The sequence below is a fragment of the Zootermopsis nevadensis genome, unplaced genomic scaffold (genome assembly GCF_977971745.1).
Source record: "Zootermopsis nevadensis isolate Lab colony 2312 unplaced genomic scaffold, Znev_1.0 Znev_ptg000024l, whole genome shotgun sequence".
Classification (NCBI taxonomy): Eukaryota; Metazoa; Arthropoda; class Insecta; order Blattodea; family Termopsidae; genus Zootermopsis; species Zootermopsis nevadensis.
The window spans coordinates 18296621-18314552 of NW_028259156.1; the positions used below are offsets into that span (position 1 = coordinate 18296621).

The window sequence follows — 17932 nt, forward strand, 5'->3', positions numbered from 1 at the left end:
CTGGTAACCACATACAAAATTACACGGCACTACAACCCGGATGACCGCTGACTTCATCGAGTAAACTTTCAGACTGCGTTCTAACCTCAACGTAAATTTATCAAAATATTGTTAAGAAACAGTAAATACCAGCGTAGTGATTCATTGTCACTGGCCCAACTCTGTTGTAACCCGCGCCACAAAACGGTCACTAGCCCCAATGTTAGATGTTCTGCAGTGGTCCAGCACTGCCAGTGCCTCAGTGAACACCGAGATGACGTCAGTCGACGGCCTGACCAACGGAACGGACTGTAACGGTGATCCTGACCTGCACTTTTCGGTCCGCTGGACAACAGTTACGGGCAGGCCTGCTCCTCCAATTGTTGGTTTCCTTGGGAACGCTCTCTGTTGCCGAAATTTATCTGATAAAGCGACAGCGTTTTTTTTTTGTGAACCCAGTAAATGTTGAAATTAGTTGTAAAACTTATTTCGGGCTGTTGTATAGAGTGTTGTAATTTATAGCACAGTGCCCTGATGAGGGTAGCAGTGATCTCTGAAACGTCGGTAAACTTCTACCAAAGCACAAAGCACTCCAACCCAGAAGACACCCATCTTCGCACTCACCGCAGTGAGAACATCAAATACTATACTAACAAAAGTGTACTATAGGTTGTTTGTGCAGGTTTGAACTTCGAAACTGTGCAACAAAATTGGATGAATTTTTGTGTTAGGAGATCTGTGTTATATTTTCGAGGTGAGTGTAAACTGTACTAAGCATAAAGCTTGCGTGGAACTTGTCCACTTTCTCAAAAATGGCTCTTCTTACGAAAGTTTTTAAATGGCTTAAAGTAAATATCCTTTATAAGATATTGTAGGTGCGTCATATTGTGATTTTATTTAAAAATAGTATTAAAATATATTAAAATTGTCCGTCAATCACAATAAAGTAATATAAGATAATTAGATGGTTAAAATATTATCTTTTGTTCCGTATCGAGTACTCGATACGGAACAAAAGATAATATTTTAACCATCTAATTATCTTATATTACTTTATTGTGATTGACGGACAATTTTAATATATTTTAATACTATTTTTAAATATCCTTCTAGATTATATAACTTCTATTCTAATGTTTTTCGATATGGTGAATATTTAACGAAAGTAAAGTGAAAAAATTAACAGATTCCGACTGAGAAGTGTAACTAACTAACTAACTAGATGGCTTACCGAACCCGAAGGTTCATCACCGAATTAACCAAAGCCCTCCACCGGACCCTGTCCTGGGCCAACAAAATCCAGTTTCCTTCAACTCCTATCTCCCATAGATCCCGCCTGAGATTATCCTCCCATCTACGTCTAGGTCTCCCCAGCGGTCTCTTCCCTTCAGGTTTCCCAACCAGTACCCGGTGCACACCTCTTGTCCCATCCATGCGCGCTACATGTCCCGCCCATCTCACTCTTCTCGACTTAATCACCCTCACAATACTGGGGGAGCAGTACAGATTTTTAAGCTCGTCATTGTGCAGTTTTCTCCACGCCCCATCGTCTTCCCTCTTAGGCCCAAATATCCTCCTCAACACCCGATTCTCAAACACCTGCAATCTGTGTTCCTCCCTCTGAGTGAGAGACCATGTTTCGCACCCATACAAAACAACAGGCAAGATTATTGTTTTGTATACTTTAATTTTCAGGTTCTTAGAAATCAGACGGGAAGACAAAATATTTTGGACTGAGAAGTAGCAAGCATTTCCGGAATTTAGTCTCCTCCTAACTTCCTCACAAGTATCATTTTGATTTGTTATTGTTGTTCCCAAATATTTGAACTTTGTAACCCTTTCAAAGGATTTATTAGCTACCCTAAGATAATTTTGCCCGCCTGTCTTCTGATGACGAGATACTAACATGTACTTAGTTTTTTCTGAATTTACTTCCAGCCCCACTTGTCTACCAGCCTCTAGTAAAACTTCTGCGTTCCTCTTTATTGTATTTATATCGTCCCCCAATAAATTAACATCATCAGCATATGCCAATAGCTGATGTGTCCCGTTCAATTGCAAACCCTCCTGCCTACCTTGGACCTTCCTGATGGCGTATTCTAGCGCAAAGTTAAAGAGCAAGGGAGACAAAGCATCTCCTTGTTTTAGACCGTTCTTGATGAGGAATGTCTCAGATACATATTTACCTACTCGAATTTTGCTGCAGGTTTCATTTAAGCACATTTTTATTAAACCCACTAGCTTCTTTGGTATACCAAATTCAATAAGAATATTATATAGCACTTCTCTCTTCACAGAGTCATAGGCTTTTTTGAAATCTATAAATAACTGATGTACAGTCCCACCGAACTCCCATTTTTTCTCTAGTATCTGACGAATGCAAAAGATCTGATCAATCGTTGATCTGTTTCGTCTGAACCCACACTGATGATCCCCAATAGTTTCATTCGCATATGGGGTTAATCTTGCCAAAAGAATGTTGGATAGAATTTTGTATGAGGTTGATAGCAGCGATATTCCTCGGTAATTACCACACTCAGTCTTGTCCCCCTTCTTATAAATAGGAATAATTATGGATTCCTTCCATTGATGTGGCATCTCTTCCTTATCCCAAATTAACTGAATAAGCTTATGGATCCTCATATGCAACCCTTTGCCACCTGCTTTAATTAATTCGGCCGGAATCTGATCAATTCCTGGAGATTTATAACTTTTCAACTTCCCAATGGCTAGTTCCACTTCATCTAAGCTAGGTTCTGGCACCAACAGTTCAGCTGTATGCATTTTAATCTGTCTAATATCACCAGTATTATGAACATTTAAGAGCTCGCTAAAGAAATTTTTCCACCTATTCACAATTTTTATTGGATCTGCAAGCAAATTGCCACTATCATCCTTTACCAAATTGGTCTGGGGTTGATATCCTTTCTTAAAGTTATTAATGCCTCTGTACAGGTCTCTGATGTTTTTTTCCTTATTATTTGTCTCAAGTTCAGCAATTTTGCCCTTCAGGTATTCCCTTTTCTTAGTCCTAAAGGTTCTACTAGCCTCACGTCTCACGTTACATAGATTATCCGCATTTGTTTTGTTTGGGTTCTGCAACCATTGAAATTTTGTTTGCTTCCTTCGATCTATTAATTTGGAACATTCTTCATCAAACCACGGTTTATTTTGCTTTCTCCTGTAGTATCCTAGTTTCTCTTTGGCTGAAATTTTGATGCAGTTTCTGACATTTTCCCACTCCCTGTTGATGTCCACACTTTCATTATCCTCATTTGTCTCTAAAATTTGAAACCTATTCGAAATTTCAACTTGATATTGTTCCTTTGCCTCTCCCTCACTTAATTTTTTCAAATCAAATCTTTCTGTGTCAAAATTTTGTTTAGTTCGTCTACTTACTGAAAGCCGCTCCCTCACTTTTGCTACCACCAGATAATGATCAGTGTCGCAATCTGCTCCTCTGAATGATCTCACATCAATTACATTTGTCTGCCTTCTCTTATCTACTAAAACATGATCTATTTGATTGTGTGTTCTGCCATCTGGGGAAGTCCAAGTGTATTTATGAACATCACGGTGTGGAAATTTTGTACTTTTTACAATTAAATCTTTTGACGTAGCGAAGGTCACTGCTCTGACGCCATTATCATTACTAAGTGCATGGAGACTCTCGCTGCCTATTGTGGGTTTGAAGACATCCTCCCTCCCAATTTTTGCATTGAAATCTCCTAGCAGAATTTTCATGTGATACTTGCCAAATGTATCAAATACTGATTCCAATTCTTCATAAAAGCTATCCTTGATATCATCGCTTTTGTCTTCAGTTGGGGCATGAACATTAAGGACAATGATGTCGCACCAACGTCCTTCCAAAATTACGTAAGACAACCCTGAGAAGTGTAAATTAATGTAAATAACAATGAGGTATGCAGAATGGCAGATATCTTGTTTGTAAACGTTTAAATCTCATTTCCATTGTTTCCTGTGCAGTATACGCGCTGCAAATGCAATAATGTCATTTTCATGTTGTCCGCGAAACTTTCAGGTCAGTTGGGTTGCGGCGCGTTCAGGCGCATCGTACAACGCTCCGCGCTGTGAAGATAAGATTATGCGTGCTAGTCACGGAAAAGGAAAGCAATTGACATGACGTGAACCAGAAAGACCCACACGCTGTCAGTCTGCATTATGAGCGTGTCGAAAGTCACTTACCTTGTTTCTTTTATGTGTTTTAAAAATGCTCATTGCTTTCGCATTCAGGGGCTCGTGTTAAGTTACCAGATTTGCTGAATCATCGATACCAAGTCCTCTACTGTACAGCTGTTACACAGTTCATCCATTTATTATTTGTGTATCGTTGGTGCTGGGGCAAAGGGCTGTATGTCCAAAAATTATAACCGAAATATGATTGCTACTTTACGGCCTTTTATCATATTACCCCTCATTTCAGCCATATGTTTTCATGTGGATTGTATAATAATTTATATTAATTTTTATAAATCAGTAAACTTTATTTGTGAGACTTCCGAATTTTTTTTTCGTTTCCCGAACTTTTAAGATTTAATAAGTTTACCCTGGTTAATATTAAAATGTATCCTAAGAGATAGTGTGTGAGGACTGGATTCATCTGACTCATGATAGTTCTTGATATTCTTGTGAAGTCGGTAATGAACCTTCGGATTTCAAAAAGATCCTGGAATTTATTGACTGGCTGAGCTACAATTGCATTATCAGGGACACCGCACCATATCTGAGAGTTGGCGTGGCTTTTAGAACACCTGAAAGTTTGCGAAGCCGAGCGGGATTTTGCCAACTTGTTCCAGCCTTTATAAAGGTGATGTATGAAGGTCGGGACGGATACGCCCACCGTTCTGAAACAGGTTGTAGTCACGCCTCTATAATGGGATGTGCTACAGGCTGACTAAAATATTGTTACCAGAGTTTATTGCACTGCTGGAATGAATGTTCATCAGTCTAAAATAAATCTGCTGGTTTTCAAAATTGTTTCGAAATTTTAAAAATTTCGGAAGTTTTTGATGCTTGGAGATAATATTTGAATTTTGGCATTTTTTTTCAATTTAAAAGCGACAATACCCAATGGATAGGAGGCTGTGTGAACCACAGATTGCCTCTAGAAACAGGCTGGATGAAAAGCCCTCTACCCTTGCCCAGAATTGATCATCAAAAGTCCAGTCCCCATAATCACTATACTGAATGAGGTAACCGGAATCGACACATATGATGTTTAATAATTTTGCATTTTCAAAAATTTCGAAAAATTTTAACTGTGATTTTCGTCTAATTTTGGAAATTCTTACAATTTCGAAAAGTTTTGAAAATTTTTTAATTTTTTTTTGAGTTCGGATTTTGAAAACGTTTTAAGTTCAAGAGATTTTTAGGTAACATTGGAAACTTTTATAAGTATATGTAAATTATTGGATTTTATTTTATTTTACACTTCAGTTCGGCTGGAGCCAATTGTATAGCGCATTAAATTGTTAAAGGTATTAATATATTCACATAAATAATTATTGATTCAGTCGTGACACCTGTATTAGCATATGATGAAATTTTTGCGCGATTCATTACGTAGGAAGCCGCAACTATTTCGGATACACATATTCACTATCTGTTTTTCGCCATAACAATTCTTCCACAAACATGTTATAAATTTAAATGTGTCAGGATATATTTGGGCACATATAGGCAGTACTTAGGAATTATGAACAAACACCTGTGTGCTATATTACGTTATGATAAATTACTTTGGTGGTGGTAGTCGACGATTTCAGTTCCTCCACCTCGCGACTTTGACGTCGTGTTGTGACGTAATATGGTATGAATTTCATGAAGTTAACTGCGGCATGACATTCGCACAAAATTGCAATATTTTCCGACCATCCATTGTCTATTTGTGAAATTCGTGCGCAGGACGCTATTTTTCAGTGATGAGAATACCCCGATTTGGGTGGATTAGGTTGGGTTAGGTTAGTGGGGCATCCGCGCAGAAGGTGTAGTGTAGTGACGTCGTATAACTTGTCCACGTTAGGGTACCGTCCGATCGTTATTGAAAATAACACATATTACAGAAAAATTTAATCTTTCTGACACTTCCATACGTATTTGTTGTATGGATTTTACATTGGTTACTTGTAGACCTCGTAGTAGCACTTGTCACACTGCGCAAAATGGTGGTTTGCGCATTTATGTAGTCGAATAATATATTTCTCGGCACATAGAAGAAATTATTAAAATGTTTGATGTACTTTTATTTTAAACTTGTTGCAGACATTACAACGATCCCATTCTTCATCATTTAAGTAAATACATGTATAAAAGAAGTGTACACATTTGCAGCAGATGTAAGTCAAGGATGTCTACAGTTGGCTTATGTGTCCCTAATACAAGGTAACGTCTTTCCTTGGTACTCATGGCTAATGGAATTTCATTTACCGTAATCTAAAGATAAGTCTTGACGAAACACTTACACGGAAATCGAACCGTAATTGTAAATGTTCACTAGACTCCATTTTGCCTACGTCACTGAAAATACTTCGTGCACTCAGGCTGACTGTACGAAGCATACATTATTTTCCGATGAAACGCAGTTAATTAATGTTGGCAATGTTCCCGAAAAACACTGTACTTTGAGCACCATTTTCCGTTATTATGTTGCTAAAAAAAAATTCAAGATTTCCAAGCGAAATTCGATTGCACCGTACACTCACGAACGTAAGACAAGTGTGTAAGAAAATCAGTACCGACAGACTTTCACCTGCAGCCCTCGACATTGATCGCGCGAATTTTATAACTATTATAATATACAAATATACATTTCGTTGCGGTCGGACGTCGTCAGCTTTGATTCATGTGTCCTTCCGTTATAATACGTCTATGTGCAAGCTCTGCATATCTATGTACCTACATTATCGATATATTTCTTAAAATGTTTTGAAAATATAAGGTCGAAAAGATTTCTCGATGATTTTTATCGTAGTGGCAAAACTTCGGGGAAGTACACCGTTGACCATCAGTCAGTTCTCGCCTTCACCCCGAGTTAAGTTCGCGTTTGTCTATTAACTATTTCTTCAGGTGAGTGTGTTCTTGAAATAGATCGCTGTTGGCCTAGCTGGCTGGGCTGTGATGAGTCAGCAGGCCTTGTTGGTGTTAATAGTGCAATTAGGACGGATCCGACTCACACACAGTAGGAACGCGCAACGTGTTTTTAGGTCATGCAGACATTCTTCATTAGTTCGTGGATACTAATTACTTTTGTCATGGGATACACTCTGTCAGGAAAAGCAACCTCCCTATTTTCTCGATCTTGAAAACACTGTGGATTGGATTGTATACCTTTGATTTTCGTGTTAGGTATATAAACATATTTGTGTGGGATGTTAATATCACTACTTGTCTGTTTAGTCTTCGTTTAACACATTAAAGGGCAGTTGAAACTGTATATACCGGCTGCTATAATTGTCAGGATCACTGCATTTTGTATTTATGGGTTTTGCGTAATTGTCAGTGTACGCAGGCATTATTTGCTCAAACAGTGTTAGCCAGTTTATGTATGTAGTGTAGTGTTTTCTTTGAGGTTCTCACAGCGGTGAGTATGAAGATTTCCGTCTTCTGGATTGTTGCGCTGTGTAGTCTGGTCGATGTTTACCAACGTTTCGGAGGTCATACTGCCTCCGTCATCAGGGCGATCGCCCTGATGACGGAAGCAGTATGACCTCCGAAACATTGGTAAACATCGACCAGACTACACAGCGCAACAACCCAGAAGACAGAAATCTTCATCGCCCTGATGATGGAGGCAGTATGACCTCTGAAATGTTGGTTAACATCGACCAGACTACACAGCGCAACAACCCAGAAGACGGAAATCTTGATAAGTGTAGTGTTTTCTTTGAGGTACGGACGGAATTCAGAAATATTATTTGGAATAGCTTCGGTTTGAAAGGGTCAGCTGACTTTTCATTCGTGTGCGAACTTCCTTATTGAATTTTGTTTTTTTATCAGCACATTAAAGTATTGTCGCGTGCGTTTAGTATACGGCCCCATTTATGACATAATAAATTCTACGAATTATAACTTTGAACAAAAGTATTTAAAAATAAAACTCAAATATCCATGTTTTCCCACTTACTTTCTATATCAACGAAAAAGCCTCTTCCGTTTGTTAGAGATTGTTTTACTTTTGTTTTAACTCAGTGTTATAAGGACCATATAAATCTTTGTTTTAGTAAATGCTCGTTTAAACCAGTTTCACTGTATTGTTAAGCCGCTTGTGTGAATCGTTACCATATTGTTATCGTTTATGCAACTGTTTATGATGCATAACCTCCGATCGACGAATGATAGCGAAATTCTTTTAATGTCAGAGTTAACAGAAACTTAACTTCACGCAGCCCCACAGTCGTCTGTTTTTGTCCCGTGGAATGCTTGATACGCGGAAGCACGGAAAGACAAGAAGTGAGCGGAGGCCAACGGCCGTCTCGCTGTCAGTGATGGAAACAAACGTTTGACGGTATTAATGGCATCGCACTTCGTCTGTTAACACGATTCCCAAAGGAACCACAATGATGTCCAAATTGATCATCGTCTTTTTTCAGGTGTATCTTAAGTTACGTGGGATGACAGCATTATTATGAATGGTGAATTGGGAAGAATTTATATGAGTAAATTCATACTTCACTTTAAGCTCGAATGGTTAGCAACCCTGGTTAGTATTCGACAGGTGCCTAGTTCGAGTCTCTGCTCGGAGGCCGGCTACTATGATTAAGGTTGTTATTTTCCTCACACTTTTTAGCTGAATGATGTTAGTAGCCCTGGCCTTAGCCCACATAGGTCACGACCACTTCCTTTCGAAGCCTTTGTCGTCGGTCACAATCTTCGCTCTGATGTACGCTGTACAACTCGGCGTCTCTCGGTGTGCTGTGGATGTGTGTCGTAACATTTTACATTCAGATTCATTTTTATGTACACAGTCTTAGTTTGCAGAGTGTAACAGTAGGAGTTACATGTCTTGTTTACCCCTGTTCGGTCTTCTCCTCAGTCTGTTTTGTTGCTGCCAAGACGTTTTTATACTGATTTATATCTGGTACATGAGCGATTTTCCAGGACAATCCTTTCGTAATATTAATGTTTTATGTTATTATAGTTTTTTAATAATTCAGAAATACTGCTAATCAGTTACATTGTACTAGAAAATTGCTGGAGAAATTCCAGAGAAGTTCAGTAGTCATGTAGATGTCCTGTAGAAGAGTTTGAGAAATCGTGGAGAAGTCCTGGAGAGGTTTTCTGGAGGTTCTTAGGCGTTGATGGGTTTGATCGAATGCGGTTCTGTTATGTTACATTCGGAAATGTTGGTTTCTATGTTTTCTATTACATTAAAATATTTTCCTCGTCCTGACACACGCCCTTTGTATTTCCTTAGAAATCTTATACCAATACGAACAGAAGACAGAATATGTAGACCTGCATTTGTATATTTTAATCTTTGTTTTTAGTTTATTTTAATACACAATTTGGTTGTATTTGTCTTATTGTCTCAGATGAGATTGAAAGTTGATCATGAATGGTGAGTACATTCAAATTGGAAAGGAGGCCATCTTGGTAGGTTTGAAGTACTCTCCCTGAAAATCTGTCAGGATAGCCTCCAGTCCAGCCGATATTCAAACATGAATCCTTAACACCCTTTGATCGGGGTTCATTTCCCTGCGTAAAAGTAATGTTTTAATCCAGTGCAACGAAACGGAAAATAACTATCGATATCAAGTGGATCTGGAATTTTTCTGTTCATGTAACTGCATGGAGCAAGTCCTTGAGAAGCTTATAGTCGTTCAGCTAGTCAATATTTCCCCGCCTAGTGCTGGAATCAGAAGGTTCAAACTGTGTTCACGACAAGCTGCTGTCTCTTCTGTTCATCACCGCCACCAAAATTGCTCTGGTCTGGGGTTTCCTTCTGTTCGTAATGGAAGTAAAAGCAGTTCTTTAATCGAACCAGTGAGCAAATTAAGCGAGTTACTTTTGATAACCACTTGTTTTTCTTATCACTGCATCACAGACGGGAATGATATGTAATCAAGTCGACGTGACGTATCAGATTTTGCAGCTATTGATTAATCCTTCAAAGAGTTATTATCACAACTTTTCATATTAAAATTAATATGGAACAAGCAGATGTGTTGTATCTATGTATTCTAGCTTTTTCTATTATTTGATGAATATTGTCCTGAAAATAACATAGTCTCAACAAGTGTGCACAGCGTAAAATGATTTATCTACAAGTTTTGCTGAAAGATTTTTTTAAAGTGGATTTCTTAATTAAACGTGGGCTGTAAAAGCGTAGTAGACTGAATGTCCGAAGTCTGATTGTCATACTTAAGCAGGGAGATAACTTGGGTAATGTCATGGCAGTTGGTATGAAGAAAGCGAAGATATGGTTGTGATTCCACGCTAAGATACTATCCAAGAACTTGACAGAGAGTACAGAAGGAAGCCAAGAATGAAGTAGGTATTTTTCAGTAGCAACCGAGATCTGAATCAGATACCTCACAGATACAAATCATACTTATCATTTGGAGTTGAGGCAGGGATGTCAGAATGAGCAATGCCCCATCTCTAATATTTTTTTTCCAGTTGCACTTATTTCTTTATTTTATAAATTGGATTTCTTGCTTTGGTGAACAAGACACAAAGTAGTTTGATGATAGTTCATACATCAGGCGGACTGATTGATTAATTCATGGATATGTTACATAATTTTTGCATGTGTGTGGGTGGTTTTTCACTTGATGGCGGGGTTATATATGTGTATGCATCAGTGTTGTGGTTTGAATTCTGAAGAGGTCAGCAGGTGAAATAGATTCGTGAACTCTGAGTGCACATTTCCTAATTCATCGTTCAGGTATATTTATTTCTTCTCAAGACCCCACGCCCCTTGATGGCATTGCCTTTTCATCTGTAACACATACTTTACTTCAGGAAAAATGGATCATTTTTGGCCTTGGCTAGACAACTATTTTATCATTGGTAATTTTGCACACGATATCTGATCAGAATTCAGTATTTATTTTATGACAGCCATTTCAGTTTTTTTTATTTAATCACCCAAACAATATTATTTAAAGTAAAAAGTAAAAAAGCTGTTCCACTGCAAGCCATGTAGGTGCTTGGAGGGAGAGGAAGTACAGCTCCTACTCATTCTTGACCTCGGCACTAGATGGGGGTGAGTAGTCAGCGTCACGCCCCGGCCGCAGTTTACCCCCGGGAAAGGACCTCGGTACCGATTGGATAGGAGGCTGGGTGGGCCCCAGAGCCTGCCTGGACGCAGAGGCTAGAGGAAAAATCCTCTGCCCCCCCGTCAGGGATCGAACCCCAGTCATCCAGTCCGTAGCCAGTCACTATGCTGACTGAGCTACGCATCTTCTCATTATATATTTTTTCTTGGGTTTCATCTGAGTTAGATGGTGGATACAAGAAATATGATGTATGGCAGTGTGTTTGTATACCATAATCACTCAGTACCTGGCTAATACAGTGCAGATAACAGAGTTCCATGTGAAGCAGACATGGTGTTGCAATGCTTAATTTCTGATATACTTTGAAATTGTGTTGTTTATATTGTCTGTACTTTTTTCTTTTTACAAGCTGAAGGAAAGGAAAATAATCAAGGTATGTATTGTGGAAAGAGTTTACACAGACTGTTTCTAGAATTAGAGCTTGGCTGTGTCCCAGACTGCACTGACATATGTCTACATTATAAATTCCATAATCACACACATTTAGAAACACTCTCTTGTGCATGGCTTCAGACTGCATTTTTGTGTGTGTGTTTGTACCAAACTTAGTAAAATGACAGCAATGTATAAACAGCTGGTGATAATGTAGAATGTTACAGTGAAGTCTCACATAGAAACTTGTTTCTTTATGCTCAGGAATTTATAGATCACTATAATTTTACAGAGAATTTTTTATGCATCCTGTTATACACTTATTGAAAGATGAAGTGAGGATACAACATTCCTGACTAAACTGACTTGTGATTCATATTGGCTCAGTTTATGTTGGACAGTGTCCATTGCCTGATGTAGGTTTAGTGGGTTGGAATCACTAAAGTCTACAAGTGTGTGTAATACTGGTAATTTTATGTGTATTATGAAAGTGTGTAGATCCGAATTCACGTGGAGATATAAAGTTATAGAGATAAAAAAAAGTCTTCAGTTTATGCATTTGTTGCTATGTGTACAGTATCCATGGTAACAGTCCAGAATAAGCACTTAGACTTCACCATTGTCACAGACATTTAAATTATCCATGACGTGATAGTGGGGGGACCGTCATGTTGTGATGTTGCATTGCTTTCAGGAGTTCACAGACAGTACATCAAGTCACAGCCTGTCTGGAGCAGGAGGGTATGTGAATTCTGCAGCGTCCACCACTGAGTTCACAATATTCCCTCCAGTACACACAGCTTCCGCCGCTACTTCTTCATCCAACCAGCTGTCAGTTCCTGGAGACAGATCCTCTGTCGTGCGGTTTGAGCCTCTTCCAGACATCCGCCACTCGCAGCCTCATAGTAGACGCCCCGCAGCGTTCAACAATGCGGTCACCCACGGACTGTCCTCACGGGACTGGTTTCGTGAGTTCTGTTCACATGTCATTAATGATTGCTAATGATGGTCAGTGGCAAGTAGAATGTATTAAGAACACTTGATATGGTTTTGATGCATTTGAAGTTTGGTTGATTGATTCTTAGTTTCTTTAATATTTGTATTCATTTCCTTTGTGTTGTATTAAGTATTTAGTGATTTATTACAGCTGTTAGATGCAACTGATCTTTTATGTTTACGAGCCCTACATATTTTAGTCTTCTAAAGATCATTCTTATGTTAATTGATTTCCAAGTTTCGTGAATGGAAAATGCTGTATACCAAGGTGATATAAGGAGAACATAATCCTGCCTTTCACCTAGGCTTAGCAGAATTTCTCTCGTAAGACTTGAGGTTCTCACAGCGGTGAGTATGAAGATTTCTGTCTTCTGGGTTATTGCGCTGTGTAGTCTGGTCGATGACCTCTGAAACGTTGGTTAACATCGACCAGACTACACAGCGCAATAACCCAGAAGACAGAAATCTTCAGAATTTCTCTCAGTTTAATTCACATTTTGATCTTAAACAATCTTTGTTGGAATTTACAGAAGAACCTCATGTCAACTTCCCAAGACAACAGCTGAAATACCTGCGTGAGTTGGGTCATGGCTGGTTTGGAAGAGTAAGTAACCATTGATATTTACTTTGATCTACAGCTAAGACTATTGTGATCTTTTAAGCTTGCTGCACAGTTGAGTGTCATTAATCCAAGGACCACATTAAATCGAGTGATGGAAGTTGTGCTTCAAAGTTACAGCTGTTTTCTAGTGGATGTCATGACGTTGGACTGCGTTGAATTGTGTGTCTGTGTCTTTCAGGTGGTCGAAGGGGAAGCCCAAGGCATTGTTCCTGAACAGAAAACCAGTAAAGTGGTGGTGAAGATCCTTCATGAAGATGCAACAACAACTGACCAGATGTATTTCTTGCATGAAGCGAAGCCATACCGGGAACTGGACCATCCAAACATTCTTAAACTGCTAGGCCGTTGCTTGGAAACAGATCCATTCCTAGTTTTACTAGAGGCATGCCCCAGTGTAAGTTTCTTTTCTTTATATACAGGTAGCCCTCGATTTACGCCGGGGATGCGTTCCTAGACGAACCGGCGTAAACGGAATCGGCGTAAATTGAAACTCTTTTATATTGTAAATCAATGGGATGTCAATGACATGCGTTCCCAGCATCCAAACTTTGACGAGTAATATAATGGCATTACATGTAAAGCTCTGAAATAACGTAAATAAAATAAAGGGAATTTAAAAAATATATTTTATACACTTACAATCGGCAATTCTTTGGTCCCGCGATTAACTGCGATTCTTTCATGTGATTGATGTGTACAGTCATCTCTGCTGTTATGTGATAGTTGCATTCATGTAAGACGCCGACCTACAGAAAATCGCGTAGTAAAAATAACCCCGGTACCTCCGCAGAGATTAGTCCTTTGAAAGTTTAAAGTGCCAGGAATGAAATTGCATAAGAGCAAACTCGCATATGCAAAAGTTTGCATTTCACAAACAGCTTTTACCGATTCATCGATCTCATTGGAGCAAATTCGCGTTAACGAAACTTACGTAATTGCAGAGATGACTGTATTTATAATTTTTATTCAAAATCGGCGATGTAAGAATTACGATTTATGAGATACATTGTAAAACGTTATAAATAATAGTAAAATAATATTTTTTTCAATTTTTGACTTGCTGGTTTCAAAATCGGCGTTATTCTGAATCGGCGCAAATTGAACCGACGCAAATCGAGGGTTACCTGTACTCATGTATTTTGCTTCCTTCTGCATTATAAAATAAAGTGAAGCTCTTATAATTCATATTTCCATATTGTGATCAGTTTTAGTGGGGAATACTTGAGCCTGTCATGCTCCATACACTAGAAACTCCTGTGTAAGTTATCATTCCTGCCTTTAATGTGCAAAAGTCTTTATGTTTTATTTAATATCTTCTGGTAGCATTTGTTGGATAGTTAACAGAAGATGTCCAGCAAGTGACCTGGAAAATCATAAGTGCATGCTGAAAGATGCATAATTTCACAGATTTATTTTCTTCAGCAGAGTATGCTTTCAGTTTACATTTTCACAAACCTTTATCATCCAAATGCTCCCATTTTCTTTTTCTCATTGAGATTTACAGTATGAAGACTAGAAGAAACTAAGACAGAAATTGCGGACAAGGTGGATGATTCCATGATTTTGTTGACAGGGTGACCTCAAGACTTTCCTTTCGCAGAATACTGCCACAGCGGAGGCTCTGAACCAGCAGGGAATCACTTTACAGATGTGTTGCAACATTTCATCAGGCTTGCTGCATATGCACAGGAATGGATTTGTACATACGTAAGCTCTAATGTAATGTGACACTAACTGGAATAAGTATCCTGTGCTTAGGTTGAAGTTTTGCTGATTTGTGAATATTTAAACTTACTGAAATTAATCTTGTTGCCATTTTAGTTTCTTTATTTCCTGTTTGTCAGTTTTTTAAATTAAGTTGGTGGCTTGTGAAGATAGCTATGGGATATGTGCCATTCCAGGTGAATTCATCTGCTTTGGTGCTTGTGAAGTTTCAAGAAATGAAATACGTTTTATCTTTAGGATAACAGATGAGACATAGCTGTACAGCGGAATGGTAGTGATTTTGAGATGTTTAATTTGAAATCATGGAATTAATGTTGTGTAGATAAATTTATGTATGTGGTATAACAGTGGGTCATAGTTTCAGTTTATGGCTTAATATGGTATATTATGTTATGGTCTTTGCTCAGTGTTCTTCCTTGTGTCCCAACAGAGATCTGGCCGCCCGCAACTGCCTTGTAACACCAGATTTATCAGTCAAAATTGGTGACTATGGAACTAGCATTGAAACATTTAAGGTGAGTAATCTTTTATATTTTGCAGTAATGAATTGAAAACCTCATTCTTATGTTCACAAAAGCAAATGAATTTTGGAATCCGATAATACTGTGAATCTACAATGTTCAAATTTGATTGTTGTACTGAATTTTTAAAGGTGTCATTTGTCATTGGTACATCATATTTTATAATTAATGGCTACATTTCGTTGCTTCACCGCATGAGTGTTCTCTCTGCTGTATGTTGTGTTTTGTGTGTTACAGTATTTTCTTTTCTTGCATAAAGTTAATTTATATTTTTTATTTCTAAAGTTACTGAATGGATTATGATGGTGTTTGTGATTTGGGGGATGCCTACACTAAAAGCTGTTGGGTAATTTTAATTTTGGTTTGTTTCAGTCTGTTGCAACTTGTGGTATTTAAGATTCTCGTGGGAGTGGGGATGTCAGTTTTGGTCTTTGGAGCTGTGATGCCATGTAGTCTTCTGGTAGCTATCAACATTTAAGAGGAACATTGGTTTCTACCTACAAGTCCACATGGTGTTACAACCCAGAAGACCATTCTGTATAGAAAAAGTAATATGCTGTCATGCATAACTTGTTGAACTGTAACATGTGAAGGGAATAAATGACATTAACAAAACAGGATACAGTGAGACTTGAGGTTCTCACAGCGGTGAGTATGAAGATATCCGTCTTCTGGGTTATTGCGCTGTGTAGTCTGGTCGATTTTAACCAACGTTTCAGAGGTCATACTGGTCCGACGGAGGCAGTATGACCTCTGAAACGTTGGTTAACATCGACCAGACTACACAGCGCAATAACCCAGAAGACGGATATCTTCAGGATACAGTGAGTTTAAGTAGCAGAGCATTATAATCAAAAGAACGTGTATGCATGCAAAGTTAACTTGTTTAGGACTTCCAGTTTACATAACAAATAACTGTATTGCTTGCAGGAAGATTACTACTGTGCTGGTGAAGTGGCACTACCAATCCGGTGGTGTGCACCAGAGACACTGCACTGCACAGAAACCACTATCGAAACAAAAGAGGTATCTGAAACTTTCATGGTGACTAAGTGTAATGAATTTTTCTTGGGCTACCAGCCATGTCAGGTGGTTGGAAAGCTTGTTGATTTCAGTACCCTGTGGACAAGAATGAAGATGGTTCTTGGAATGTTGATGTTTTTGCCTTTCAGTCACCTGACACAGTTGGTATCTGAAGAAGAATTCATTTCAAAGAGGTATAGTCACTCTGCTTCACAGTGTCTATCATAAACCTTATCTTCATTCATAATTATTTTATAAAAATGTTATGAAATCATCATCATTTGTTGGAAGTTCTCCAGTTGTATCCACTCTTTCTGCACTGTTTTCTATATATTTTCCTCACCCAATTGATCTGCCATATGCTTGGTCTCCCCACTTGGTGTTTATTTGCCATCAACATTTTTATACTCTTGTGTAATATATTTTCATGCCCGTGAATTTGTAATTTAATCAAATTTTCTGGCAGTATTTCTGCTTTCCTCATACATCACCATGGTACCATGCAATCACTACTTGAATTATCGCTAGATTTTACTGCTGCTCACTGTAGGACAATCAGTTAATTAGTGGTGGAGATTTTCACTTCTGTGGTCAATCAGATTGTTCTTGACCATAATGGGAACTGATAGGGATTTAAAAGCTTTTACTCAAGATTTCTCAAAGACAAAAGATGAACATGAAACAACATTCTAACACAAGAAAATTAAACTGAAATAATATTTAGTAAGAGATCTTATGTTCAAGCAAATTGGATGGTAGACATATAACTCTTCAAGAAATGTGAGATTTCTCATGACTGGGTGCACAGTCTGATAAACCCCTTGCAGCAGTTGAGAAGGATGGGAATGAAAAATTGTGGATGATTGGGAATGACAAGTTGTCAGGAATGTTATTGAAGGCCTCAAACTTTCTTGTGTTTTTTGCAGGTGACAGCCAGTGCAAATGTTTGGAGCCTGGGCGTAGTGCTCTGGGAAGTCTGCGAATTTGGGAAGTTGCCATATTCAGATCTGAGTGATGATGAGGTCATAGTGAAAGTGCTGGGGGAGGGCACCCTGCATCTCAAGCCACCATCCTTGTCATGTCCCCAGGGACAGAACCTGTATGTAACAGACTGCACACTTTTGTTTTCCTGTTTCATTTTTATATTGCCAAGCTTGAAACTTAATGGGAAGAAGAACTTGACTTCATATTGAAAACTCAAGGTTAAGTCCTTTTTCCTATTAATGTATTTTCTCTTAGAAATAAAACTCTCAAACTGTTCTGTCTATCAACTCTGCTTACTTCCAGTTTTAAGTGAGAGTTGCAGAACTGTCTCAGATACACATCTATATATTCCTCAAACCCAATTTGGCAGAAAAATCTATGATGGAGACAAAACTTCTTGGTTTCAA

General features: G+C 38.4%; 1 protein-coding gene across 6 annotated transcripts in view; it reads left to right on the forward strand.

Annotated features, from left to right (window-relative positions):
• The window catches only part of LOC110838099 (uncharacterized), a 67340-nt gene that overhangs the window by 18893 nt on the left and 30515 nt on the right, over positions 1 to 17932 (forward strand). For 4 of the 6 annotated variants that reach the window (XM_087355007.1, XM_087355008.1, XM_087355009.1 and 1 more), the window contains exons 3-10: positions 11632 to 11655; positions 12349 to 12622; positions 13181 to 13254; positions 13451 to 13666; positions 14846 to 14979; positions 15428 to 15512; positions 16449 to 16544; positions 17468 to 17640. In XM_087355007.1, the coding sequence (XP_087211133.1) occupies positions 11632 to 11655; positions 12349 to 12622; positions 13181 to 13254; positions 13451 to 13666; positions 14846 to 14979; positions 15428 to 15512; positions 16449 to 16544; positions 17468 to 17640 (1076 nt within the window). The remainder of the gene's footprint in view (positions 1 to 11631; positions 11656 to 12348; positions 12623 to 13180; positions 13255 to 13450; positions 13667 to 14845; positions 14980 to 15427; positions 15513 to 16448; positions 16545 to 17467; positions 17641 to 17932) is intronic. The other 2 variants (XM_087355010.1, XM_087355012.1) reach the window with 1 other exon arrangement.